The sequence below is a fragment of the Patagioenas fasciata genome, chromosome 18 (assembly GCF_037038585.1).
Source record: "Patagioenas fasciata isolate bPatFas1 chromosome 18, bPatFas1.hap1, whole genome shotgun sequence".
In the NCBI taxonomy this organism is placed as follows: domain Eukaryota; kingdom Metazoa; phylum Chordata; class Aves; order Columbiformes; family Columbidae; genus Patagioenas; species Patagioenas fasciata.
Genome location: NC_092537.1, coordinates 4,448,384 through 4,475,396, shown reverse-complemented (window position 1 = coordinate 4,475,396; position 27,013 = coordinate 4,448,384). Strand labels below are relative to the sequence as shown.

General features: G+C 54.2%; 1 protein-coding gene across 4 annotated transcripts; it reads left to right on the top strand.

Annotated features, from left to right (window-relative positions):
* Positions 1–654: 654 nt before the first annotated feature.
* Positions 655–26,725, top strand: ITGB4 (integrin subunit beta 4). 4 transcript variants are annotated; one of them, XM_071816326.1, is made up of 41 exons: positions 655–1,090; positions 3,722–3,813; positions 4,113–4,195; positions 4,704–4,805; positions 5,244–5,448; positions 5,966–6,062; positions 6,246–6,417; positions 7,054–7,317; positions 7,712–7,801; positions 7,942–8,064; positions 8,215–8,382; positions 8,655–8,731; positions 8,903–9,114; positions 9,399–9,502; positions 9,673–9,771; positions 10,419–10,545; positions 10,688–10,807; positions 11,302–11,408; positions 11,729–11,762; positions 12,178–12,366; positions 12,840–12,943; positions 13,368–13,426; positions 14,026–14,049; positions 14,215–14,363; positions 14,444–14,623; positions 15,172–15,320; positions 15,669–15,873; positions 16,781–16,941; positions 17,293–17,473; positions 17,681–17,818; positions 18,345–18,527; positions 18,708–18,839; positions 19,835–20,035; positions 20,927–21,100; positions 21,590–21,763; positions 22,685–22,834; positions 23,487–23,675; positions 23,948–24,103; positions 24,558–24,722; positions 25,158–25,271; positions 25,841–26,725. In XM_071816326.1, exons 1-41 carry the CDS (start codon positions 1,086–1,088, stop codon positions 25,981–25,983), a joined length of 5,601 nt encoding a protein of 1,866 aa, XP_071672427.1. In that variant the 5' UTR covers positions 655–1,085; the 3' UTR covers positions 25,984–26,725. The 4 variants fall into 4 exon arrangements, with proteins under 4 accessions (XP_071672427.1, XP_065708422.1, XP_071672428.1 ...); XM_065852350.2 differs by lacking the exon at positions 19,835–20,035 and having other exon boundaries at positions 656–1,090; XM_071816327.1 differs by lacking the exon at positions 21,590–21,763 and having other exon boundaries at positions 656–1,090.
* Positions 26,726–27,013: the final 288 nt, after the last annotated feature.

Sequence of the window (27,013 nt, the reverse complement as noted above, 5' to 3'; positions counted from 1 at the left end):
CTGTGATAAATCCCGGACTCGAAAACAAAAGAGTGCTGTGGGATGAAAAATAACCTCACCTGAACTCCAAACCCTCCCCTGACCGGGGAAGGGGTTTTTGGATCCAGCCCAGCAGGAGGGCTGGATGCAGTGGTGGGGTTGCTGCTCCTTGGACCCTGGTGGGATGCATGAGGAGCAGGTGTGGATGGGTCTGATGATGCTACAAGCGGTCGCATTGACCCAGGAGCTGGATCTGGTACAGGTGAGGAGCTGGGCTGTTGTGCTGGTGCTCTGGATAATGCGGGATGTGGCTCTGTCCTCCTCACAAACAGGTACCGTGGCTGGACTCGGTGGTTGTCACGGCAGGACCTTACCTGGTATTTCAGCTCAGAGCTACTCAGGTGCTGGGGTGACACCCTGCACTCGTGACAGTGGGAAATTTGGAGAAGAAACCTCCAGTGCTGATGGGGCCAGGGGAGCACCCTCAGCTCTGCCCTGAGCAGGGGGGCGAATCTGAGCTCCCCACTGCCCCATCCACGCACCTTCCACCCCCCGCTCAGCCCTTTTCCCGTGGGCCGGTGCTTGTGCGGAGGGAAGGAGGGTCCGGGGTGGCTGCGCGGGCTGTGCCGTCCCGTCCAGGTGTGCGGGGAGGAATGCCAAGCCCTGACTCATGGGCACCCCCTCCTCCCTCTCCAGCTGGGATAAAGCTCGTCCTCACCTGAGATCCCGTCTCCTTTATCGCAGCTCCCACCTTTCCTCCCCGCCAGCCCCCCAGGAGGGAGAGGCGGCAGCTCCGGGACGGCGAGGGGAGTGAGAACAAAGTCGATATTTGACTGGAGGGTACAGAAATCAGTGGGGAGGTGTGTGGGAGCGCGGGCTGCCTGCCCTCCCTGCCGGACTGGAAGTTGACGTTTAACCGGAAAGAGAAAAGAGACAGAAAATAGAGAGGGAGGGAAAAAAAGAGAAGAAAGACTGGAAATCAAGTTGTGGCAGCGAAGCAGCGCGTTCCCCCTCTTGCCTTTGGAAGAATTTCTTGGCTTGCTGTGTGGGTGCCTGTTATTTGGGCTGCAGCAGAGGATTTGGACACTGAGTCAGACCCAGCGCTAATGAGGTTTGTGGAATTAATTCATCTGTGCTCTTTAGCTTCCAGCTGGCTTTAATTTCTCACTGTTGATTAACCAGGGGGTAAAATAAAGTGTGGGGCTCCTTGAGTGAGCAGGTAGGCAGGGCATGGAGTGAGGGGGCTCAGGTCCCTGCCTACTTGTTCCCCATTTTTCCCCTGGTTTTGGCTGTCGGACGCCGTCTTGTGCCTCTCGGTTGGCTGGGAAGGGCAAAGCTTGTGAGCGAGCAGGTCTTTGCAGGGCTGCGTGGGGTGCTTTTTGTCTCTGAAGGTGTTTGGCTGGGGGGCTATGGGGTGGAGGTGGGGGTACTGCAGTGTGGTAAGGCAGAGCAGAGCCCTTTGGGGACCATGTGTTGCAGATTTCAAAGGTTGCTCCCTCTGTCCGCTGCATTTCCAGGGGAAAAGGCACTTGTGCCTTGGAGCTGGCGCCCAGGGAAAGCTTCCACAGGTGAAATGTCCGGCTGTTTGTTTTGCAAAATGGGTGGCTCTGTGCAATACCCTGGTGAGGGGAGAGGGGTCCCTGGAGGAAAAGGCTACAGGGAAGTCTGTGTTCAGGGCTTTGCTGAGCTGCAGGTGTCGGTATTTGCGAGCTGAAATGGATGGGAAATAGGGAAATGGATGGACAGAAGGATTGGTGTGAGGGAGCTGACAGGCGTGGGTTAGGTGTGGAAAAGGGAATGAGGAGCATGCAGGGAGGGGAGGGAGAGGGAAGGCATCTTGCTGGGGGTAAATGGGCAGAGAATGTGCCGGGAGCAGCACGTGGGGCAGCGCAGGGGGGGACAGGAGGGTCCCAGGGCTGTGCCGGTGTTTGGGCAGGGTCCTGACCTCCCTGGGGGTTCTGCCCCTCGGGGTTACCCCTGCCTGAGCCCAGGGGGCAGAAGGAGGAGATGGTACAGGAGCCACCAGTCCTTTGCTGACATGGGGTGTTGTCGTCTCGGGTCTTTCCGGAGCAGTTTTGGGGCTGAGCTGAGGTGCAGGCAAAAAGGCTGGTGGAGCATGGGAGCAGGAGGAAAGGCCAGAGCGGTGGTCTGGGACAGGGTAGCATGTTTCTGTGCAGCTGGGAGCTGCTCCACTTCGTTCCTTGGTTTTGCACAACAGCTTTTTTCTTGTTGTTGTTGCTGATGTCATGAAAATCCAACCAAAGCCCTACAGCTTTTCTGAAGTGAAAGTGGTGCTTTCCTTTCCAGAGGACACTTTTGACATTGAGGGATGGCTGCTGGCTTATTTTTACATTACCGGCAGCGGCAATGCTGGGTGCCACCAGTGCCCTGCCCGCTGGCAACTGCTCAGCCGAAGCCTTGGAGGCTGGTGGATCACAGGGCAACAGAACGTTAGTATAGTGCTGAGTTTTATGGCTTTTTATCTCAGCACTTGGAAAGACACGACAGCGGCTTATGTGACCAAAGCTCAGGGCGTATCCATCCATCCCCTGGTGACTCTTTCTTGACTTGTGACTAAAGGAGGATGAATTAGGTCTGTGCTTTGAGGTTACCTTGGAAGATAGGTGTGCAAGCTGAGCAGTCCGGTCCTTCATACCAAACCTTTCCTTGTGGCTTTTGCCACAATGGGAGAGGGGATTTGCTGAGTGCTCAGGGAATGTTTTTGCTGTATTTTCCCTTGACAGGCTCGATGGACTTCCCCACCCTTTCATCTCACCTCTAATTGGCATCTCCCCACTGCTGGCACAGCTCGCTGGGGTGGAGCAAGGGAAAAGGGGGTTTTCCTGGCTTCAAAAGCTCCTTGTCTCAGTGGTGAGGGACATGACGTTTGCCAGCAAGCGGTGGCATGAGGACTGGTGTTGAAGGAGGTCGTGGGCATGTCCAGGGATGAGGATAACTGCCGGCTTTGGAGCCAGCACAGGGGCTTGGCCAGAGGGACCCCTGCAAAGCCAAACGTGTGAAAACCCTGAGCTGGGGATGGCTGGTGCTGCAGGGAGCTGTGCAGGAAAGCAGAAGGAGGATGATTCACTCTGTTTAGGATTTAGTCTCTGGATCCACGTGAGGGATCCTGCTGCCTTGGGCAGGACAGAGGGGGCTGCTGGGCTCTCAAGACCAGGGATTCATTCAGCAGCTCCAAAGCTCCAAGTTTGGCATTTCCCAAGGCCTCACCCTCTATTTATTGTTGGTTCGACCATCCTGGAAACTCTTAGTGTGATAGGAAATAGCTGAAGGGAGGGGTCTGTTTTGCTTTTGAGGAGAGATGTAGACAGTCACTTTGTTTTCCTCCTCTCTTTTTTTCCTTAACCCACCAGGAAAAGCCAGGTCTTGACCTGGTTGGTGCTCACACGTGCAGATAGTGCTGGGCTCTGGCCGGGAGCAGTCTGGGACCTGGCCCAGGTGACCCCACAAGCTGAGCACCCCAACTCTGGCTACAGGGGTGCTGTGGTGTGCCAGCTGCCCTGCCCTGATGTTGCTGGGGACTTTGAGCCTTTCGCACATGCCGAGCTCTTGCTTTTGTTTTTAGTGCCCTGCCCTGCTGAGCTCAGCGGTGGTTTCCCCAGGGCTGGCAGGGCTGTCCCACCCCAGCAGGGCTGGGCAGGGGCTCTGTGGGAGCTGCCTTGATCTTCTCCAGAACCGTTTCCATCTCTTGGCTCTCCACGACGTTAGGATCCATGTGTTTCAGGAGGAAGAGGATGGATGTGCCGCCACGGATGTGCGCCCGGCTGCTCCTCCTGTCCCTGCTCTGTGCCACCAGTTCCTGCCAAAGGAGCAAAAGTGAGTGCAGCTGCAGTAGGTCCGTCTGTGTTCTCCCCTTGGTGCTGCCCCATGGGGTCTGTGCACCCCTCCTGGGCTTCAGAAATGCCGATCCTCACGCAGATAAGAACTGTTGTGTGTCTTTCCTCCTGTATTCTCTCTCCCCAGCATTTGGGGCCCCTCTCTTGCTACCCCGCTTCTGTTTTGTAGCCAGCTTCCACTAACCACTAAGGCAAAACCTCTCCCAGGAACGGGATCAGCCTTTGTCACACTCTCCCAGGGCTCACTTGCGTTTCCCCATTCCTGATCTGTCCTGGTAGGTAACCGCTGCGTGCTGTCCCGGGCAAAGAGCTGCACCGAGTGCATCCGAGTGGACAAGGACTGCTCCTTCTGCACTGACGAGGTGAGACCTTGCAGGGGAGCGCGAGGCTTTGCTTCCCACCCTGCAGATGGAGGGAACCCACCACCCCCAGCCAAAACCAGGAGAGGAACCCAAGAGCAGCATCAGCTTCTGGCTCTGGCTTCTCTCTGCAAAGAGCTGGTCTGGCTGGGAAGCACCAAAATGTGGGTTGCCTTTGGTGCAGAGAAAAGGGGAGTCTGGGGCAAACCTGGAGGAATACAGGGGTTTATCAGAAAATGCCAGTGTGCCAGATCTGAAACAACATGTGCGAGGGATGGAGAGTCTTATCCCAGACAGCCCAGTAACTCACTGGTGGTTGCGTTTCCCTGCTGCTTGGGGACATGGGCTCCTCTGTGTGAGACTTGTCCCCATCTCTCTATCCCTCTCCTGCTCCCAAAGGCTTGCTAATGGTCTCAGCAGAGGATACTGCTTCCTGACAAGAGCTTTGCTCCCCTGCATGGAAGATTTGTTGCTTTCTGTGGTTGTAATGTTGTTCTTGCTCGCTTGCCAGAGCTTTGAAGAGTCTCGCTGCGACTTGCGGGAGAACCTGCTGCGGTACGGCTGCGGGGAGGCCAGCATCGTCTACCGCAGGGGCGAGATGCGGACCGAGCAGGTGGGTGCTGGGGACACAGCCCTTGCTTGGCTGTGGTTCCACCTCCTCAGTGTTCTTCATGTCCTTCGTCCTTCTCTAGAGTCTTCACCAGAAAAAATACAAAGCCCACACGTCTGTTTATGTAGGGTCTACTCAAAACCAATGCTCTGCCTTTGCTAGCTGATGGACCTGTTGGCAACCAGCCATGGTTGCTTAGGGCTGGGGTGGCTTTTCAGGCAAAACAGATGTAAGCAAAATGCCAGGGTCTGGAGGAGGTGTCCAGCTGGGCACACATGGACGTGGGAGAGGCTGCCTCGGTCCCTGGCTGTACGTGAGAGAAGGGAGTGTGAGCATCCCTGCCTTTCCCCTTCCCATGTGTCTCCCTGCTTCTTGCCTCCTCCTCACTGCATCTGCACAGGAGATGTAGTCCATCCCCTTCACACCATGCTTCCTTCACAGAATTTCAGCATCAACACATCCCTGCAGAGGACCCAGGTGTCCCCCCAAAGCATGTTCATGCGCCTGCGAGCTGGAGAGGAGATGAGCTTCAACATGGATGTCTTTCAGCCCTTGGAGAGCCCTGTGGATCTCTACATCCTTATGGACTTCTCTTACTCTATGTCTGATGATTTGGACAACCTCAAAAGCATGGGTGAAAACCTAGGTGAGAGCAAAGGGGAGCCAGCTCCTGTGCTGATGCAGGCACGCAGCTCACTCCTGCCCATTGTTGTGAGTTCTCTGTAGGCACCAGAGAAAGGGATGCAACTGCCAAAGCCCTGAGAGGCACCTGTTTAATTAGAGTTGCTTATTATTGCTGCTTTGTGTGGGGATGTCTCTCCTGGCTCTGCAGGAATCATCACATGTGCTCTCTCCCTTCAGCCCAGCGTGGGAGCTGGTGCCCTGCACAGTGTGGTACCTTCGGTATCTTGTACCTATAGGCATGGTGTCTATTATTGCAAAAACCCCAGTCTTGGAAAGAGGCTACCAAAGGTGGTATAAGTTTCTACCCCCAAAAAGACAAGTGCCAAGCCCAAAGAGCTCTAAAAGCTGACAGTTTGGGACTCTTATCTTAGACCTGACCAGCAGTGATGATGCCCAGGAAAGGATTTCTTATCCTGGACCAGCAACCTTGCAGACATCTTTTTATTCACATGTCCACTCCTCCCTTCCTTTTCTCCCAGCGGAGTTCCTACAAGCCCTGACATCCAACTACACCATCGGATTCGGCAAGTTTGTGGACAAAGTCTCATCCCCTCAGACAGACATGAGACCTGAGAAGTGAGTGAGGCCAATGGGTCCCTGGGATGGGAGTAGAGAGGGGAGGGCAGGTACCTCCCGTTTCTCCATCCCTTGAGGGGTTCCCCAGCCCCTGGGTGCTCTCCTTGTCTTTCCTCTCCTCACACCCAAGCATCCCATTGCTCCTGCCCCCTGCAAAAACAGCTCTCTCCCCTTCTCTTCTAGGCTACGTGAGCCTTGGAACAATGCTGACTCCCCCTTCTCCTTCAAGAATGTCATCCGTCTGACCAGCAACATCAACCACTTCAGCCAGGAGCTGAGGAAAGAGCGCATCTCTGGCAACCTGGATGCCCCCGAGGGCGGCTTTGATGCCATCCTGCAGACAGCTGTTTGCAAGGTGCGGGTGGCCAGGGATGCAGGAGATGTGTGGGCAGGGCTGTGTTTTTAATGGGTGGATCTTCTTGATAGTGGGCGATTAGCGAAGGAGCAGCACGCTGGGCTGTTGATGAGGCAGCCAAGAAGCCCAGATGGTCCATTCAGCTACAGTCAGTTCTCGCCCTCCCAGCTGCACACTCCTGTTGCCGAGTTGTTTTGAATTCCCAAATTTTCCTGGGGCCCAGATCATCTGTGTGTATCTCTGGAGCTCCTTGCTGGGGCACCCTGTGTGTGCTCTTTGCTCTGTCCCCCTCCATGCCCACAGTGGTGATGCTCTGCTCCCTGGAAAACAGCCCATTTGGGCTTGCCCGTTGGGCTGAGGGATGAGCGCAGCTCCAAACACATCCAGAAAAGCATGGGTTTGCTCCCTGTACATACATGTGCCTGGGAGACACCCTGTGCATTGGGGGTGCAGATGAGGAAAATGGAGACCTGCTGTCTTCGGTACCTAGGACCATGTAGCCGATTGCATTTGCTGCCAAGTGGAGGTGGTGCCTTGTCCCTTGGGTTTTCCAGCTCCTGCCAGTGGCTGCAAGTGCTGTGCAGTGTTTTGGTGGATGCAGAGATAAATGTCCCTTGTCCCTATTCCCGGCTGTAGGATAAGATCGGCTGGAGGAAGGACAGCACTCACCTGCTCGTGTTCTCCACTGAATCTGCCTTTCACTATGAAGCTGATGGTACCAACGTCCTGGCAGGGATCCTGGCAAGAAATGATGAGCAATGTCACCTGGACACCAGTGGCACCTACGTGTATGACACCAAGCAGGACTATCCTTCGGTGCCCACCCTGGTGCGCCTGTTGGGCCAGCACAACATTATCCCCATCTTTGCTGTCACTAACCACTCCTACAGCTACTATGAGGTGAGGAGATGGCAGTGGTTGTGCCATATGGGCTTACCTCTCCTCCAGGACCATTGCTCCTCCTCCTGCAGCTTGGCTGTGAGGAGGAAGTCTTCTCCCATCTCTTGTCTGCAAATGCTAAACCAACACCTTGATAATTTGAGAGGGTGCCACAGGGTGTTGGGCACCTACTCTGAGTTGTGAGAGGTCTCAAAGTGTGTTACTACTGGGTGCAGGAATCTGAGTTCCTGGAGGTCTCCCCATGTTGCTGTCTCTTGTAAAGCAGTGGGGACACAGAGCTGGAGAGGAATTTAGGTTAGAAGGGACCTTTGGAGGTTTCCAGTCCAAGCCCTGCTCAAAGCAGAGCCCACTTCATTGCTAGACCTTGGCTCAGGGGACTCCTGTCTCTCTGCAGAAGCTGCACAAGTATTTCCCCATCTCTGAGATCGGGGTGCTCCAGGAGGACTCTTCCAACATCGTGGAGCTGCTCCGCACAGCCTTTGAGGTAATGGTGCTCTCTGGGGCTTTGTTCTTGCCCCCAGAGGGAAGGCAGAGGGTGGGCACCTCCTGCCCAGGAAAGGAGGCAGAAGGTGGTTGCAGGTGTACTGCTGAAAATCAATATTGTGGTTACCTTCTGCCACCCAGCGCATCCGCTCCAAGATGGACATCCGAGTTGACTTTGTCCCCAAAGCCATGAAGACAGAGTTCACGTCCTTGATGTACGAAAAGACAGAATCTGGCTCCTTCCACATCACTCGTGGAGAAGTGGTGAGTCCTTAGATGGCCCCGGAGGGGAGGTGTGTGCTGGGGACTGAGCCCTCCACTGTATCCCTCCTTCCATCTTCATCTGAGGTCAGTCTGGCCGAGCTGTGGTCCAGCAGAGCTGGCTCACCCCTGTGGCACATCCATTCCTCCTAGGGCAAGTTCAACGTACGTGTGAAGGCCCTCGAGTATGTTGGTGGGCAGCACGTCTGCAACCTCCAGAAGACAGAGCGGGAGGGAGTTATCCATGTAAAACCCACATCCCTGAGCGACAGCCTCAAAATCAGAGCCTCTGTCTACTGCGATGTGTGCTCTTGTGAACAGGTATGTGGGGGTGTGTGCTGCAGAGAGGTGACCTCCTCCTGGCCAGCCTGGGGTGGAAACACCTTGGCTGGTGCATGTGGGTACTGCTTGACACCTCATTATTGCTCAGCCTGGCGGAGGGGATCCTCACCACTGCCTGCACCAAGCTGGGCATGTTCTCCTATAGCAGAACTTGTGGGAAAATTTGCTCCTAGATCTGCCTTTCTGGTTCCTGAAGTGGTCATGGGGCAGCTGAGATCATTTGGTAATGCCTATTCTTTCTTCTTCTACAGCAAAAAGAGTTTAGTTCACCCAAGTGCAGCTTCCACGGGGACTTTGCTTGTGGACAGTGCATCTGCCACCCAGGCTGGTAAGGACTTTGTCCAGCTCCATATCCCTCCCAGGGTTCCTGCTGGTTCTGGGGACCCACAGTGACACACACTTGTGCCCTGGGCATCCCACCCATGTGCAGTCCCAGGCCAGGACCCTGCTGTCCTGTGCACTGCTCCCACCTCTCTCAGCACCATTTCCACCCCACCAGGCGAGGGGACACGTGCGACTGCTCCCCAGCATCATCCCCCAACAACGAAGCCTGTATCCGCCCCGGGGATGTGGAGCCATGCTCGGGCCGGGGCGAGTGCCTGTGCGGGAAGTGCCAGTGCTACTCTGAGGACCTGAGGCAGCGTTTCGATGGGCCGTTCTGCCAATACGACGTCCTGCAGTGCCCGCGCACCTCCGGCTTCCTCTGCAACGGTGAGAGCAGCCCTGCTGCCCCCAACATCTCCCAGCTGTGGGGTGCGCTGTGCCTGTGGCACAGGCAGGGTGTCCCTGGGCTGGTGGCACTGACACGGGGAGCTGAATAGCCAGCGATGGGCTGCGGGGACTGTGTGTTTGCAAATGTGCAGGAGGATGCTGTGGAGTGTGTTTGCAGCCTCTTTGCACCCCAAAAAAAGCAGGACAGCCAGAGCAGCCTGCAGAAGGGTCCAGGGGAGTGATGCAGCTCTGGTCCCTGCATAATTCCTCCTCTCGCGTCACAGATCGTGGTCGCTGCTCCAAGGGCGCGTGCGTATGCGAGAGCGGCTGGGAGGGTCCAGGCTGTGAATGTCCCACGAGCAATGACACCTGCATCGACAGCCGAGGGGTAGGTCCTGCTCCACCTGCATGAGGGACAACTGGACCAGGCAGGGCTGTAGCAAATTGTCCCGGTACCCAAGGCTCAGTGTCACTGGGAGCTGGTGCCTTGTTGACTCCCAGTGCTGCTGCTTGTCTACAATTGCTCTCAGACACCAACTGTCTCCCCTTTCCTCCCAGGGCATTTGCAATAACCACGGGAGATGTGAATGTGGCAGGTGCATCTGTGACAAGGCTTCGCTGTACACCAGCTCCACCTGTGAAATCAGCTACTCCTTGGTGAGGCTCAGCCTGGGGTCCCTCTGGGTTCTCCTTGGGATGCAGAGTCTGTGGGGAGGAAAACAAAGAAGAGATGAAGGCACATCTTGGTCAGGAGCAAAACCTTGAGCGGGGGTTAGTCTTGCCTGTTCTGCCTTCCATGGCCAGGAAGGGTCTGGTATGGGAGCTGCTTTGCAGCCACGGGCTTGCTTCGCCCTCCAGTTCACCAGCAGCAACTGTTGAATATCCATCTGCATTTATCTGCACACTGGTGAAGGGCAGAGGTTTGCGGCTCAACTCCTGCCTTGTTCTGATGTGCCTCGAGACTGGGAAAAGCCATTTCATGGCCTGGTGCTTCAGTTAATCCACTGACAAACATGGGCTAATCCCATGGGGGAGTGGAGAAAACCAGCTTGGTTGTGTTTTGGGAAGGCCTCCTAAAACCCTTGGAGAAGATCTAGGCACTGCCCCAATGCTGGCTGTTGGTATAGGATTTTTTGGAGCTGGCTTTGTTAGCTGGTTGCTTTCTGTGATTCTTCTTTTTGACCTTGCCCTAGAATTTGGGCGAGGACATGGCGTTGCCCCCCACCTTTGCCTTTCGGAGGTAATGTCCTCCCTTGCTTCCCCTGGGCTGTCTCCTGATCACCCCACCTTGTCTCTCTGCCCAGGGTTTCCAGGCTGTGTGCGAGAGCATACGGGACTGCGTTCGCTGCCAGGCCTGGGGAACGGGCAACAAGAAAGCAAACTGCAGCATGTGCCACCTCCAGATCCAGATGGTGGAAGAGCTGAAGAAAGGTACCAGGAGAGGCAGAGTGGGGTGCAGACACATGTGGTGTGTCTCCCATGCGTCCTGCCCTGTGTGCGCGCATGTGGATCTGCTCCTCAAGCTTTTCCTGGTCCTGATGGCTTTGCCATCATGTCCTCTCTCTGTCTGCAGAGGAGGCCAGCGAGTACTGCTCCTTCCAGGACGAGGATGACGATTGCACCTACCACTACACCCTGGAGGGAGACCCCACCGTCCTCCCCAACACCACCGTCCACGTGCAGAAGAAAAAAGGTGAGTATGGACCTGGCAGGAGGGGATGGTCCAGCCTGGGGTCTGGATCAAAAGTGACCTGCGCACATGGTGACTCTGATCCTGCCTGTCCCTTTGCTGTGCCCCTGGGAGGGGTCAGCTGCTGGCAGGACCTCCCTGCCCACTGTCCTGCCTGACAGGGGTGGGTGATATCGGCTGTCACATGAACTGCAGGGGCTGGACAATAGTGTCCTCAGAGACCAGCACCTTTCGAGATCAGTGCCTTGTCACTGCTGGTACGGGCAGGTAGAGCTGCGAGGTGCTGAACAGCCCCTCAGGATGACTGGATGTGTGCAGAGAGGTGGGATAGTTCTCTCTGAACATCAGTTTTCATTGTGAGCGCCAAGGGAGGAGTTCCCAAGATCAACTAGGCTACTACATCCCTCATATTGCTGTGGTCCAGCCTTTCCCCTCTGTTCCTGCTTCCCCCATCCCTCCTTGCTCATGCCCTGGGCTGACATTTCTGTCCCTTGTAGAGTGCCCACCAGGGAGCTTCCTCTGGCTCATCCCGCTGCTCATCTTCCTCATCCTGCTCCTGGGGCTGCTGCTGCTGCTCTGCTGGAAGTTCTGCGCCTGCTGCAAGGTGAGTGCCTCGGCCGGCTGCCCCAGCCTAGGGAGAGGACCAGATAAAGGCCAAAAATATGGCAGATTTCTAGAAGGCATCCAGCCCCCAGCATGGCCAGACTGGCCAGGGCTGGGTCCCAGTGTTATCCAGCACCTCTGCTGTTGCCAACATGAGTTGCTGTGGGGTTTCACTGAATGGATATCTGCCTAAAATCAGCTTCCAGAGCCCCATCCACTGTCCACCCATCCCTGCTGATATGAATCCCCCCAGCTGGAGACGCGGTGGAGTTTTCGCCCTTCAGCACAAAGTGATGGTGTCTTTGGCCATTTGTTTTCTAGGCTTGCCTGGCCCTGCTTCCCTGCTGCGCACGAGGTACCAGCCCTTCGAAGTGGGGGAGGGGGATCTGTGGGGTTCACTGCCTTCCCGGGTTGAGGGGGTGTGTGCTGGGACAAGTGTCTCTCCTCCTCCTCTCTGACCTGGGGAGGTGGGTCTAGGGAAAAGCCTGGGTCAATGAGCCCTCAAGCTGCTGCCCCACACCCTGGTGTGTCCTGCTGGGAATCCCACTATGGCTTTCCCCTGACCAGTGTCGCTTGTAATGCCTAACTGGTGTGATGTGCTCCCATGGACACCCCTTTGCCTTCTCCACCCCACCGCACTCCTGACATCCCAACACCCTTAGCATGGTGGAAGATCTAAAGATTCCCCAAAACAAAGTTTCTGTTGTTGGGACATTGATGGCTGGTGTTGTCCCAGTCTGCCCAGACTCTTAGCCTGCCTGGCTCTGCAGGTCGCACTGTTGGATTCAAGGAGGACCATTACATGCTTCGCCACAGCCTCATGTCCTCTGACCACCTGGACACCCCCATGGTCCGCAGTGGGTCCCTCAAGGGCCGGGACACAGTGCGCTGGAAGATCAACAACAACGTTCACAAGCAGGGCTTCACCTCCCCTGCAGCCGCCAACCCCAAAGATCTCGGTGAGTGCCACATCTGAGGGACAAGGCAGAGAGGAGATGCTGTGGGTGCCATAGAGGACATGAATGCTTGGAGGTAACCCCCGGCTCCAGTAGACATGGTGTTACCTCCAAGCCCAGTTACAAAGCAGGGTATTCCTTTATCTGCTTCCATCTTGGGGGATGCTGAGCAGCATGTTTCTGTGTCCAACCCTGTAGCAGGACAGGTGGTCACCTTGGGGACCTCCTGACAGCTGCATAGTGGATGTACCTTGCATACGTCCTTTGTACCTTGCAGTTTTCTTTGCTTGATTTGGCAGAGAGCTTTTGCATTAGCTCTCCAGTTCTCAGAGGATTTTCTCTGCTGGTGCCATGGTGCTAGTGATACAGGATCTGGGCATGGAGCATCATGTGTTGTCTCCATGCTTCCAGCTCTTGGCTGGGTCATTTCTCTGGCCAAGAAGGAAGGCATTTGACTTGGGAATTTCTCTTTCCAGTTCCCTATGGGCTGTCTCTGAGGCTGACCCGGCTTTTCACACAGAACCTGGTGAAGCTGGACACCCGAGAGTGCGAGCAGCTGCGCAAGGAAGTGGAAGAGAATGTACGAACATGGGGATGAGGGGTTTTGAGGTGGGACGGGGGGACAACCACACTGAGGGGGAGTCTGCAATGCTGGGGAACGGGAAGACCCTCTTCCCTGTAAACCCAGACAGCTTGAAAGGAAGAAGCAATTTTTCTTCTTTCCAAAAAAAGCACAGATATTAAGATCATGATTGTGAGAATTACCAAAGCATCACATTGATGAGATTTGAGGTTTGCTTCAGGGCACATGGCCTAAAGCTCCTGTTTGGCTTCAGTTTTCAGCCTCTTGCCATATTCTGGGGAAAAAAACAGGTGATGGTCCCTGCCTGGTGTGGCAGGGTGAAGGGGGAGGACCCGGGGGCGGCCAGAGGGCTCTCGTGTTTGCTGGCAGCAGCATCTGCTCACACAGGGACGTGGTGTAAGAGTTCCTCTTCTCCTTCCAGCTGAACGAGGTTTTCAAGCACATCCCTGGCTGCCACAAGCTCCAGCAGACCAAGTTCAGGTGAGTCACTGGGGAGAGATCTCCTGTGGGACAGGGTTGCCCCAGGGCCCAGGGAGTGGATGGAGAGCTGGGGTGTGAAATCCGTGAGCCACCCCCGGCACAAGCCTGATGTGGTGCTTCACCCACTGGGGCTGCAGAGCAGAGCCCACCTGGCTTTGCAGGTGATCTCAGCTGCTTCTGGCTTTGGACCTGAGACTCCCACAGACAGGGACAAATCCTGGTCACACAGTGCTCGCTGGGAAAATTCCCATCATCTTCAAAAGTTTCAGCCCTATGCAAAGTTACAAGTGCCTGGTGCATGACAGAGGAGCCTTGGGACGCTGGCACTGAGCAGGGAGCGGTGTCCCCTCCCCACAACTCTGACCAGATGTGATTTCCCCTGTGGGCACATTTCTCATTGCATTGGGAAACCAGGGCTAGAGGGAGCAGCCAGGCAGGAGGGAACACGCGATGGGGCCACAGGTTCTGCGGGATGAATTGGCACCTGCAGGGCAGCTGCCGCAGCTCAGACCTGCACAGGGCTGTGATTCACACAGAATTTTGTCTCCTCAAATGCATTAGTCACTCTGATTTTTTTTTTTTTTGTTTTTTCCACCCAGGTTACAGCCCAATTCTGGGAAAAGGTAAGAGGAACTTGCAGTCCTCTCTTGTGCTGCTTCTCCCTCTTTGCACGCACACGTGTGGGGTGACTGAATGCCCTGTGCACTCGGTAGCCCCTCCAGCTGCTGTGTGAGATGAGCAACCCTGGCCTCAGCTCTTACCCAGCTTGTTCTTCCCACTGGTTGCAGGCAGGACCACACCATTGTGGACACAGTGCTCACCGCCCCTCGCTCGGCCAAGCCAGAGATCATCAAAGTGGTGGAAAAGCACGTTTCCCATGAGGCTTTCAACGACCTGAAGGTTTCTCCAGGTTATTACACTGTGACTTCAGACCAAGGTAGGGAGCAGAGCCCAGCGTTAACCCTTGGCTGACGGCAGGACACGTTTCCCACCCCTCACCATTGTCCGTTCCCCCAGATGCTCATGGGATGGTGGAGTTCCAAGAGGCCGTGGAGCTGGTTGACGTCCGTGTCCCACTCTTCATCAGGGAGGACGATGATGATGAGAAGCAGCTGCAGGTGGAGGCCATTGATGTCCCCACCGGCATTGCAGAGATTGGGCGGAGGCTTGTCAACATCACCATCATCAAGGAACAAGGTGAAGGGCTGCAACTGTGGCACAAGATGAAGGGTTTTTATGTGTTACATGTCCAGATGGACTCATGTGGTTTCTAAGGGGATGCAGCCTGCCGATCTGAGCTCCCCCAGGTCACAGGTCAGAGATGTCCTTGGTGACTCTTTTCTTAAGTCACCTGGGTCTAAACTAGAGCATCTCTCAAAGCATCCAAGGGAGGGTTGTCATTCCTGGTGACAGAGACCCAAACTTTTGACCACCACAGGTGGCAAATACAGGGCTGACCATAGGCCTCTGCTGCTCCAGTTCATAAATCACTGGAGTAAAGTAAACCCTCTTTGCTGTTGTGCTGTGCTTGGGGCAGGTGAATGTTCCTAGAGATTGGCCTTTGCTTCCCATCTGGTTGTTTTGAGCAGGGAGCAAGAGTCAGGACTGATAAAGCCTCCAGCCCATGCAGTAATACTTCACAGACAGTTCACTCCCATGGATGATAGGAACTCTGTTGAGGGGGAGGACACCTGCATGTTTGTAATGTGATTCTTCATGTATTTGCTCTACACATTCCCTTCCAGCCAGCAGCCTCATCACCTTCTTGCAGCCAGCCTATTCCCACAGCCGGTTTGATAAGGTAGCCAAGATCCCTGTCCTGCGGGAGATCATAGACAACGGGAAATCCCAAGTCACATACAGGACACGAGATCTCACTGCCAAGAATGGCAGGGTAAGGATGATGCTCCTGGCCTTGGCAGGCAGGAATGAGTGGGCACAGAGGGCTGGGAAGGATCCAGCCCTGAGGCTGCAGAAGAGCAGTTGATGGGGCTCAAAGGGGATGTGGCTGTGAGAGGGGAGACCCAAGGCTTGCGGTTGGCACAAAAGCAGACATCCCTTTGCTTCCTGTGCCTTGGGGACATGAGAGGCTGACTGTACCTGAGACAGAGGTACCAGCTACCCCCTGAGCTGTGGGCACTGGGAGGCAAGTGGGGGTTCACTGGGAGACAAGGGCGAGCTCTCCGGGAGCCTTCCCTTGGATGCTATGGGCTATAATCACACATCTCTTCTTCTCCTCCAGGACTACGTCTTCACAGAGGGTGACCTGGTCTTCCAGCCCGGGGAGACTCGAAAGGAGGTGCAGATCCCCTTGCTGGAGCTGACTGAAATAGATACCCTCCTGCACAATTCCCAGCTCAAGCAGTTCGCCGTCGACCTCCTCCATCCCAAGTACGGCGCCAAGATCGGCCGATACCCCCAGACCACGGTGACCATCGCTGACCCAGGTAGGGGCTGGCAGTTAAGAGGTGGGAAATGGCAGCAGGGGGTGTGGGACCCCCACACGAGACCAGCCCACCCGAGGTGGTGTACAGAGCTCCAGCCCTGCTCCTCACTCAAAAGAACAGGCGGTGAGGAGGTTTCTGGTAGATTTGGGCCTCCCTCTAGAGGCGTTAGTGGGTATAGACAGCGGGTGGGAAGAAGACGGATAATCTATTTTGCTAAAGGAAACAGTGGATTTTTCATTCCTTTTCCTTGGGGATTTGAATAAAAAGCTGTAAAAATAAGTAAGAGGCAGGATGCACCATGAGCAGTTCTTGGTGGTTCCTGTGGGTGGACAAGCAAAACTGTAAGGCTTGTCATCAAGTGCGTCAATAACATAAAGGTATTTATCACACTACTGGTCATGAATACTGGGGGTACAAGGAAGTCCCTCATCACTGGATCAACCAGAACTGCTGCTGGGGTTGGAGAGGCTCTGGAGAGCTCTTGGCTGGACTTCGTGCATTTCTAGGAGAAGCAACGGGCAACTTGAGAAGGCTCTGCCTGTTTCCATCTTCTCTCATGGTTGCACAGGGCAACTGATGAAGATGTTGAGACATTATTAAATACATTCAGATGGAGCTAATGACTTTCAGAGGCAAGAAGGTGGTATCTTCCTTTCTTCCCACCTGGGCAGCCTGTGAGGAGCAGCAGGAGGTGCAGGACTTAGGGCAGGTCTGAGCCCGAATTTCACGCCAGCTTGCTGAGTGGTTTTGGGGGATGTCACCACCAAGTGCCTCATTTTCCTCTCCCTGCGATGGGGATTTACCCCTCAGAAATGCTTTGAAAGGGTCACTGATGATGCCAGGGCTCTTCTTTTCCTTCCATGTGGGGGATTAGCACTGATGTGACTTTTCTTCCTCGTGTTTGCAGAGGTGGTGGATAGTGTCCCCTCAATGACTGGCGTGGGCCAGGTCTCCCAGTCCCCCAAAGGCCGCCTGAGTGCACCGCTGAATCCCAATGCCCATGCTCTCAGCTCCAGGGAAATCCGCTTCAGCTGGTTTCCTCCACCAGGAAAACCTCTGGGGTACAAGGTAAGTGGTGGGTGTGGGTCCCATCCTGTGAATGTTTCACACATAGAGTCACCTGTGCCAAAAGGATGGGGAGAAGACGCTCAAAGGAGGGAGAAAGCTCACCACCTCTGGCCCCCTCCATCCTTGAGGGACCATTGCTGGGTGGGTGCGGAATTTGCAGGAAAGATACCTGCTGGGTTTATCGCCCTTTCTATCACTTACCATGAAATGCCCAGACTGTTCTGGCCTCTCGTTTCAGAGGAATGGCACAACACCTTGGCTGTCCCAGAGCAGATCTGATAAGAGATAGGGAATTTCTCACCCGCTACGGTGACGACCTGAAGGAATCATGGCTTGCTCTTGCTTTGCCAGGTGAAATACTGGATCCAAGGCGACCCTGAGTCAGAAGCCCATCTCATCGATGTCAAAGCACCATCAGCAGAGCTGAGTAACCTCTACCCCTTCTGCGACTACGAGATGCAAGTCTGTGCCTACAACGCCCTGGGTGAAGGGCCTTATTCTGACATCATCCACTGCCGCACGCTTGAGGATGGTGAGCAGCTCTGCTGTGTGGGAGCAAGTTGATGCCTGTGCACCAACCATTGGGGTCATGGCTCCAGATCTGAGCTTCTGATGGTCTTGGGGACAAGCACTGAGGGGTTCCCACTGTGACCCAGCTGTGATCCAGGGAACTTTGGGCACCTGCATGTGCTGGCTTCCAACTTCCAGTAACCCAGACCCTTTGCTTTTGCCTTTCCAGTCCCCAGTGAGCCTGGCCGCTTGGCTTTCAACGTCGTGTCTTCCACCGTGACGCAGCTGAGCTGGGCTGAGCCTGCAGAAACCAACGGGGAGATCACGGCTTATGAAGTCAGTTATGGCCTCGTTAATGAGGATAACGGTGAGAGCTCGTTTTCTGACCGGGGCAGCCCAGCCATGCTGAGGGGCTGGAATACACTTTTCACAGGCTGGGCTGGTCCCCAGCAGCAGAACCAGAACAGCTCCAAGCCCTTTTCTTGGGAAAACTGGGATCTGCAGGGGTCACTCCTGGATGCAGAGAAGACAGAAAAACCACCACTCAGGATTAAATCCTGCAAAGCCCAGAGGGCTCTCAGCTCCCATTCACTTCCATAGTGTTCTGCATTGTTTTTCATCTTGAAAACTTGGTTCATAGGCCTAGACCTAGGGCTAGGGTGCCAGGAAGATGCTATTTGGTGACACACCAGCAACAAGGAGACCTCTGTTGTAGGTTGACTTCAGTGTTCAGTTTGGGAATTTCCCCGAGACAATGTCATGCCTGTTGTGAGCAGCCCAAATAGCTGCCGCACCTTGTTCTAGAGCCTTGGTCTGTTGGCCAAGGGTGGGGTGATGGTGGGGTCCTCTCTGTCTCGTGACCTCCTGGGTGATATGTGTACCTGTATTTGCAGTACCCATTGGCCCAACGAAGAAGGTGCTGGTTGAAGATCCAAAGAAGCGCATGGTGCTGATAGAAAACCTGCGGGAGTCCCAGCCCTATCGCTACATGGTGAAGGCCAGAAATGGTGCTGGCTGGGGACCTGAGAGAGAAGCCACCATCAACCTTGCTACGCAGCCCAAGCGCCCCATGTCCAGTGAGTTACTGCCCTGCTGGTGTGGGGAGCTGGGGGGCAGGAACAGTGCTGGGGAGTGCTCCCCATCACCCCAGCTGCTTCTCTGCATCCCACCCACTCAGCAAATGCTGAAGTGAGAGCATGGGAACTCTGTGTGATTTTAAGCTGCATGTCTAATGGCACTTTCCACCTCTCCTCCAGTCCCCATCATCCCTGATGTGCCAATCATTGATGCAGAGGGAGGCGAGGACTATGACAGCTACTTGATGTACAGCACAGATGTGCTTCGTTCTCCAGCTGGCAGCAAGCGTCCCAGTGTCTCTGATGATTCAGGTACGTTGCTCTGAGTTTTGCAAAGGTCATTTTTAACATTAATTCTCCTTAACAGCTTTCAGCAATGAGCTTCATTTTTCCTTTCCTTCTCAAGGAGATGGGCAGATCCAAGTCACAGAGCTGGTGGAGATCACCCTTTCCAAAGCACGGTAGCTGCATACGTAGGAACACATGACTAGTCACAGTGTAAACAAGACCAGTTCCTTGTTGTAGCCATGAGGCAAAGAGAAATCTCAGCATGGGGTGGGAAAGGAACTTTTCATGGCTCACACTGTTTGTCTTCCGTTCCTGTTGCCATTTAGCTGGACCACGAGAGTTACCGCCAGCAAACAAACGCTGGCCAAGGCACAGACTCTGAGTCCCTTGGATGCTCAGGGTTTTGGCCAAGCCAACAGAAGGGAACTCGCTGAGTGTTGGGGATGTACTGGCCTATGAACTGGATCCCAGTGGATCCCTGTGGCCTCTGATCTCTTCCTCCATCACTTCGCTCTCTGAATGGTGCTGGCTCCCTTGTCTTATACTCAGACATTAAGGGGAAGATAGAGCATGAGTGAAATGACAAGGTTGGTCAATGGGATCTGGAGGGTCTTTCTTGGGGGTTTTCTCCAGGGCCTGGGATCCAGGAGCGAGGTCCTTGTCCTTTCAGAGAGCAAAGTAATGGGAACACCAGGAGTCTGACCACCCAAACATATATCAAGGAGAAAGGAAACCTCTCCTGAGCAGAGGACAGTTGTTGCAGAGTCTTCGTAACAGGGACAGGTGTATGGTGGGACTTTGACTCTCGCTTTTTGTTGTGATGGACACAGGGCTGGAAAACAGCCCTAGGGTTGAGGAACACCATGCATGTCACATTCCCACCATCCTCCACCTACCAGTCATACGATGGTTGAACCACCTGAACTCATCAGCCAACACCTGGCAAGACGGGCTGTGAACAGGTGTTGTTCCCACTGATGCAGATCATGCCAACACCAGTGCTTGCGTTGTCCCAAAAGGCTCCAGGTGGAAACACGTGCAGTTGCTGGGAGAAGACTTGGATCTTCGCCGCATCACCTGGAGGCTCCCACCTGAAACCATTCCCCGCTTCTCTGGCAGCAGCCGCCTCTCCTCGGACACCGAGGGTCTCCTCGGTGAGGAGGACAGCGATGGGGCTACTGGCAGCCTGACAAGGAGCAGGACCCCCCAGCCCCAAGCAGGTGAAGGATGGCTTCGTTACAGCACTGAGTGTCCTGTCTCATCCTGCTCTGAGCCAAGGGGCTGGGATTGCCCCGTTCGTGTCCCCTTCCTCCCCTCGTGTGCCCATCCTCGTGTTGGCGTGCTGTAGTCTACTTCAAAACCTTGTCCTGGTGTGTCTGCTCACAAGAGTGTCAAGGTAACCCTCATCTCGGCATGGACTTGGGAGCCTGCTAGCAAGTTGCTTCTACAAAAGACTGGACCATCAAGGCAGGAGCAAACTCAGATGATACCTGCTAAGTGCCACCTCCAAGGGCAGCTCCTCACCTTAATTAAGTGCCCTGTGCTTCTGGGGCAGATCTGCTGGACTGTAAAACAGAAATCACTCTTATGGGCAGCTGATCTCTCCTGGCCTGCTGGAAAGGGACATAGGTTTGTCAAGGACCTGAACAATGGAGCAGAGTTTGCTTTTCAGACCCCGCTGAGACAGGATCCAGAGTGAGATTTGGAGAAACTGCCTCCATAAAGGGCTATTTTTCTTCTACCTTAATTTTTTAATGTGAAACTATAAACCTGTGCTTGCATCAAAGGAGAGATGCGAGAGAACGTGGCGAGAAGCACAAGGCAGTGCCCCAGCGAGGCCGAGGTCTGGAGTTACCTTGGGCACCACGGGTGTCTCTGGTGCTGGGCATAGGGCAAAGTCTCCGTCAACCTGTTTGTTTCTGCGTCATCGTGTTGGTTGGTTGTGGCTTGTCCTAGGTGTAGTGCTCCAGAATGACCTTTTAGAGCAGCTGAAGCTGGGATGCAGCCAAGGCAGGACGCACCATGATGCCTCCTGCTTCCTCCCCACGGAAACTGGGGCAGCAGCCCTGTCTGCAGCCACATTCTTCACAATGTGCCCTCTTCTTTCACAGAGCACTTGCTGAATGGCCGGGTGGACTTCTCCTTCCCCGGCAGTGCCAGTGGCACGTTGACCAGGACAACCAACAGCAGCTATCATCAGCTGAGCTCACACGTGCAGCAGGAGCACAGGGTGATGGGAAGCTCCTCACTGACAAGAGACTACTCCACGATGCTGATGGGGCATGGTGAGTACCATGGTGATGAGACCTGTCCTTCCCTTCCACCCCCATGACTGTCCTCAGACCCACGCCCTGCAGGTCCCGTTGTGGTGAGGCCTGTGTTCACAGCTAAGGTGGCCTATGAGCCAGAGATCTGGAAGGTCACATCCTCACCACTGATGTGCAGGCGCTTTGCTGAGGCCACCCTGATCCCAGATCACTTTGGAAAGGGTTCCCATCCCTCCCATGAAGAGCACTTGGGAAGGGGAGCTCCATCCTTCTCCTCACATTGTGAAGCACTTTGGAAAAAGCACATTTCTTTTCTTCTTACTCTATCTAGCAGCACAGTTACCTTTCAGCTCCACATCTGTACATCAGCTAGTGCTGACAGAGGGTTGTTAAAAGGTTCTTCAAATTTCAGCCTTAAAAAGCCACCTCTGCAGGAGCCAGCACCTGGGCTGAGCCCACTCTGAAATCTCCAATGGTGTTTTTCTTTCTCTTGCACAACTTCTGTAGATTACCCGGGGAGACTCCTCCCTCCCATCCATGAAGATGCTGGGAGGACAGTCCCACGGCCCAGAGATGTGGGTTTCAGGAAAAGGGTAAAGGTGAAGGGTTACTACCCCAGCACTGGCTTTCGGGACTCTATAATCATGACCGATGGGTCTGCGGGGATTTGCAAGTATATAGGTACAGCTTTGTCCAGTGTCTCCTCCCAGCCATGCATCACATAACAGCCAATCCACCAGCCATCCATGAGCTGTTGCCATCCACCGCTGCCCCCAAACCCTCTCTCCATGGCTTGCTGTGTGCCACACTGATCTTCCTACTGACCCGAGCTGTGCCTTCATCACACCACCTTTCCATTTGCAGATGACTTCAGCTGTGTTTCAAGCCAACTGGGCTGAGTAATGCTCACCACTGCTGCCACTGATCAGCTCATTGTCTCCATCCTCTTCATTCCTAACAATCTTGTTCTCAGTCTTGCCCCACAGGCCTTTGGAGGATTCTTGGGGAGAATGTGTGCTCTATATGAGATGTCCCTCTGAAAGCTCCTTGGCCAAAACCCATGTTGATGAGGGTCTTCAGTCCCTGAGTGTCACCTGGGAGGCTGCTGTGCTCACCATGAGCCTTGTGTCCCAGTGAGCTGAGTTGGGGGACAACCAGAGCACCCAGTCCCTGGTCCAAGCTGCCCACAGCCCCATGAACAGTCCCTGGAGGTGCTGGGATGCTTTAGCTGTAGATCAGGGCCAGTCTTAACTGAGCTACATCTGAAGATGTCTGTGAAGCTTCTGGCAGACTGGACAGGGTGCTTTGAGGTGAGCAAGGGCCACGCACAGCACCTGGGACCCTGCTCTGGTCTTTCTACCACAAGGGCACAAAGCTTACCTTGACTTGTCCAACCCAAGGTTGGCCCCCCAAGACCATGGGACATCATTGTAGCTGTGCAGAGCCAGCCAGTCCCACCTCAGGATGGGCCATCTTGCAGAGATGACAGCTCACACCACATTCTCCCTGGACCATCAGTACCATCCCATGCTTGTGTGTGTGTCACTCTCTCCTCTCCCCCAGCTCCCAAACCTCCACCCTGATGTTCCTCTTTTGTCTCAGACTCCAGGCTGCCGCTGGGCATTCCCGACACCCCCACACGCCTGGTATTCTCTGCCTTGGGACCCACCTCCCTGAAGGTGAGCTGGCAGGAGCCACACTGCGAGAAGGAGGTGCAGGGCTACAGCGTGCAGTACCAGCTCCTCAACGGAGGTCAGTGAATGGGCAGTTGGTGGTGGAAGCTTCTGGTAGTGGAGAGTCTGGTCTGGGTCTTCTCCTGGGCAGCTGGCTCTGGGTGACCCTGCTTGAGCAAGGGGGGTTGGATCAGATGACCTCCAGAGGTCCCTTCCAACCTCAACCAGCTGGGGATTCAGGGACTGATCCCAACTCTGCATTTTGTGTAGCCTTGAGGAAATGTCTCAGCTACCCCACAGTTCTCATTCCCCATTTTTGCTGGGGTTTCTTGTGTGGTCGCACCTCCAAAAAACCTTGGACACCTTCTCTATCAGCCCAAATATTTTAGTCGAAGGTTTTTTCTATCAAGTTGGACTTGGAGGAAAGACTGCAGTGGAAATCTCTTATTTTTAAATGAAACTTCAGGCAGTGTTCATGAAAATGTAGTTCCCTTTGGATCAAAATCTCTGAGTTTTCTAGAAGCCACTGTTTGTCCCAACCTTTCTTGGGAACAACGTTTCATCCTGCACTAGCAGTTGTTGGTGGCAAGGTGTGGTGGGGATGGCTGAGGTTGTGGGCCCTGGATGACTCTTCCAGGCGGTCTGTTTGAGGAAGAGTTTAGGCGAAAGCCAAAGCTCTGTCTTTGCACCTGCAACGTGGTGCTGACATTCCCCTTCCCTGTGTGTCCCAGGGGAGGTGCACCGACTCACCATCCCCAACCCCAGCCAGAACTCGGTGGTGGTGGAGGACCTGCTGCCCAACCACTCCTACGTCTTCAAGGTGAAGGCACAGAGTGAGGAAGGCTGGGGCCCTGAGAGGGAAGGACTCATCACCATAGAGTGCCAGGTGGACCCACGGAGCCCGCTCAGACCTCTACCAGGTGAGGTGGGTGGGGGACAAGGGGAAGGTGGCACTGATGTCTCTGCTGCTCTCTACAGTGGTGGCCCTGATGTTTTATCACTCCTTACTACCTTCTGAGTTGTCCTTTCTTTCCTTTTGAAATAGGACCTTCTTCCCCATGCACTCACCTTCCACTAGCTGTCTAGATAGCTGAGACCTTCCAGCTCATTACACAAATTATGTGTACAGACCCTTCTCAGACTCCTCCTCGCCACCTTCCCTGATGCTGACCTCTCGCTCATGTCCCTGCAGGTTCACCCTTCACACTGAGCACCCCCAGTGCTCCAGGACCACTGGTTTTCACTGCCCTCAACCCTGACTCCCTGCAGCTCAGCTGGGAGAGACCCCGCAAGCCCAATGGCTCCATCTTGGGCTACATGGTCACCTGTGAGATGCTGCATGGAGGAGGTACAGTATCAGGCTGTGGAAGAACAGTTCCCTGTGTAGGTCACAAAATTCCTTTAGCAAAGGCAGCAACTTGGTGTGTTTTTGCTGGGACAGACAACAAAGTTGGCTGCTTGCATCAGTACAAAGTGGAGATATGAGGTTGATTCCAGACCTGGTTGCTGCTGGATTCTGATGCTTTGTGTCCTTGCACGGCCTGGTATAACAAATGCGGCAGGAATAGGAAGGACCTGTAGCTTATTGCAGCCCAGACCCAGTGGAGGTTGGTTGTTGAGGATCACTACTGTACTAAAATAGGGTTGTCTTAACACTCAATAGAACTGGGTGGTGTGATCCTACAGTCTGTGGAGGATGTAGAGCTTAGGGAAAGCCAAGACACTGGCCAGAGTTGGGGGGAGTGTGTTTGGAGGGGCCATCACTCATCTGTCTTCACCACTGGTATTTCTGTGCGGATTAGGGGAGCCCAGGAATATCTATGTCGAAGGAGACAATCCAGAAACTAACCTGACCGTGCCACACCTGAGTGAGAACGTCCCTTACAAGTTCAAAGTGCAAGCCAAGACAACCCAAGGCTTTGGGCCGGAGAGAGAAGGCATCATCACCATTGAATCTCAGGATGGAGGTATGGTACCATGCCTTTGTGGAGGTGGAAAGATAAGAAACATCTCAGAGTAGGGAACACAACACCTGGAGTTCCTTTCCAGCTCTGGTGGTCACTCCATTTTCCATGAAATGCATGGAGACATTGTCTTACACAAAGACAATGCTGTGCCTTGTGAGCACTGTCCCAATCCTGATGCACTGAATAAGAGAGGATCCTGAGGACCTGCCACTGTTTAATTTATTAGGAAACTTCTACCTTATGCCTGATTGTACACAAACCTGGAGGCACCTTCTTATAGTACACAGGCCCTCAGTCCTCCCAGTTGCTCCTAAACCCGGCTCTGATGCCAGCAAGAGAAACCTCCTGAGCTGACTGTTCCTGCTCGCTGTACAAGGTCAAAGGGTTGGAAACTCCTTGTCTTCTGCCCGACTTGTCCCTTTTTCTTCTCCTCAGGCACTTTCTCCCAGTTTGGAGGCCAGCAGTACATGAGAGAAGTGTACAACTTCCCCACCGAATACACCACCAAAACCAGCATCAGCCATTCCTCCCTGGATCCCCACTTCACAGGTAGGGGCTCGCTGCCTGCTTGGAAACCCTCGGAAAGCAAAGGATAACTCTGCTTGTCCAAAGGCCTGTGGTAGGGAGAGAGGGTCCATCAGGTGGGATGGATGAAGACGACCAGACCCTTTCCTACACTGTGTCCCCGCTCTCTCCAGAGGCAGTTGCCATTGCTTCCCTGCATGCTGTCCAGTCACAGAGGGAACGCTGAGTTTTCAGAGCCCCCAGGGCTATTGCTAAGGACCAAATCATAACTCTTACTGTGAGGTTAGGTCTCTTCAGAGTAGATAAAAACAAAGAACTGTGATAACCATCTTTAATTACATCAGTGTAGTTGTCCCATGCTGTTGCCCTTGAGTTCAAGGACTCATGGGCTCACCCTGCAACATGAGTTTGGGAGCTGTTAGGAAATCCATCTTATTGACTGACAGCAAAGTGTTGAATCACTTGGCTTGGAGAAGTTTTCCATCGGTGAAAGTAGTATTTGAGGAGAAATCTCTGCCAGGAATCACCAGGTAGAGCAGATCCTGTTCTCTGTGACCCCACAATCAGCAGGGTGTCCTGACCTCTCGTTGCAGACGGCATGCTGATGACGAGCCAGCGAGTGGAGAGCGCTAGCAGCACCCTCACCAAACAGGTCACCAAAGAGTTTGTGAGCCGGACCGTGATGTCCAGCGGGACCCTCACCAAGCAGATGGAGAGGCAGTTCTACGAGGCCTGAGCCAGGGCAGGCTGCCCACCCATGGGATGCCGCCATTCGGGTGGCAGGACTTTGTGGAGTGATCCAAGGGTGCTGCATCCAGATGCTGCCACAGTGCCTGGGCAGAGACCCTCCACAGCACTTCAAGCTCTGGACCTCTCCTTTGCAGCCCAGCGCACTCAAAGCTCTGGCACGGTTGGGTCATCAGGTGTGTGCTTGTCCTTCAGGGTTTGTTCACCCTGTCCTGCTCTGAGAGAGACTCACTTCCACAGAGTGCACAGAGATGTCTTCCATGAACCATCACTGCTCACTCCAATACCATTCTTCAGTGCCCCCTCATCCAAGTACACCTGCAGCAATTCAGGTGTTTCAATGGCTCCAGCCTCCCCAGATAAATGTAACAGAATGATTTATTCTCAGGTCCTCAGTTTTGAGAGGATCGCAGCTGGTAGCATCCTGATTTATAGAGGGTTCATAGAGGGTCACCGTTCCCATCTGTGCTCCAGGCTCTCCAGCACCTTGGCTGTCCACTGGAGATGGTTATTTTGTTCTTTTTTTTATCTTATTTTTTAATATGAGAGCTGCAAGATAGGGGTTCAGGGTAACCGATGCTTTCTTACTGCACCTATTTGTGTCTATTCTTCGCTGCTAACATTTGGTACCATGATAGCAAAGTACAGCCTTTCATTTGTATAGCATTAATTGTGGCCTTGGCATTTTTTGGCATAAAATATTGTACAGTTTTCGTAGTCTATATATAAAAATGTATTTTATTATTTTATTAAAAAAATGGAGGTGGACATATGCTGAATATTGAGGCTATGCTGGGACTGTGACTGCTGAGAAACCTGAAAAACTGGAAGAAACTGGTTAAGGGCTCAATCCAAAGGCCACTAAACCCCATGGAAAGCCTGTTGATGAGCTGGTGGGCTTATATTCTCCAGCACCAGACAGGGCCGGACCTGCTCCCTGCACAGCATCCACCAGCCCAGAGGTCTGCAGCCACCGCACCCGCAGGCAGAAGGGCTGGGAGCTGCCTGGAGATGGGAAC

Excerpts from the sequence above, each read along its gene's own strand:
- ITGB4 (XM_065852353.1), top strand. The coding sequence starts at position 3,711 with ATGTGTTTCAGGAGGAAGAGGATGGATGTGCCGCCACGGATGTGCGCC. Across the intron at positions 8,065-8,214 it reads ACATCACTCGTGGAGAAGTG|GGCAAGTTCAACGTACGTGT; the intron begins GTGAGTCCTTAG and ends CATTCCTCCTAG. Across the intron at positions 25,272-25,840 it reads CCTGGATCCCCACTTCACAG|ACGGCATGCTGATGACGAGC; the intron begins GTAGGGGCTCGC and ends CTCTCGTTGCAG.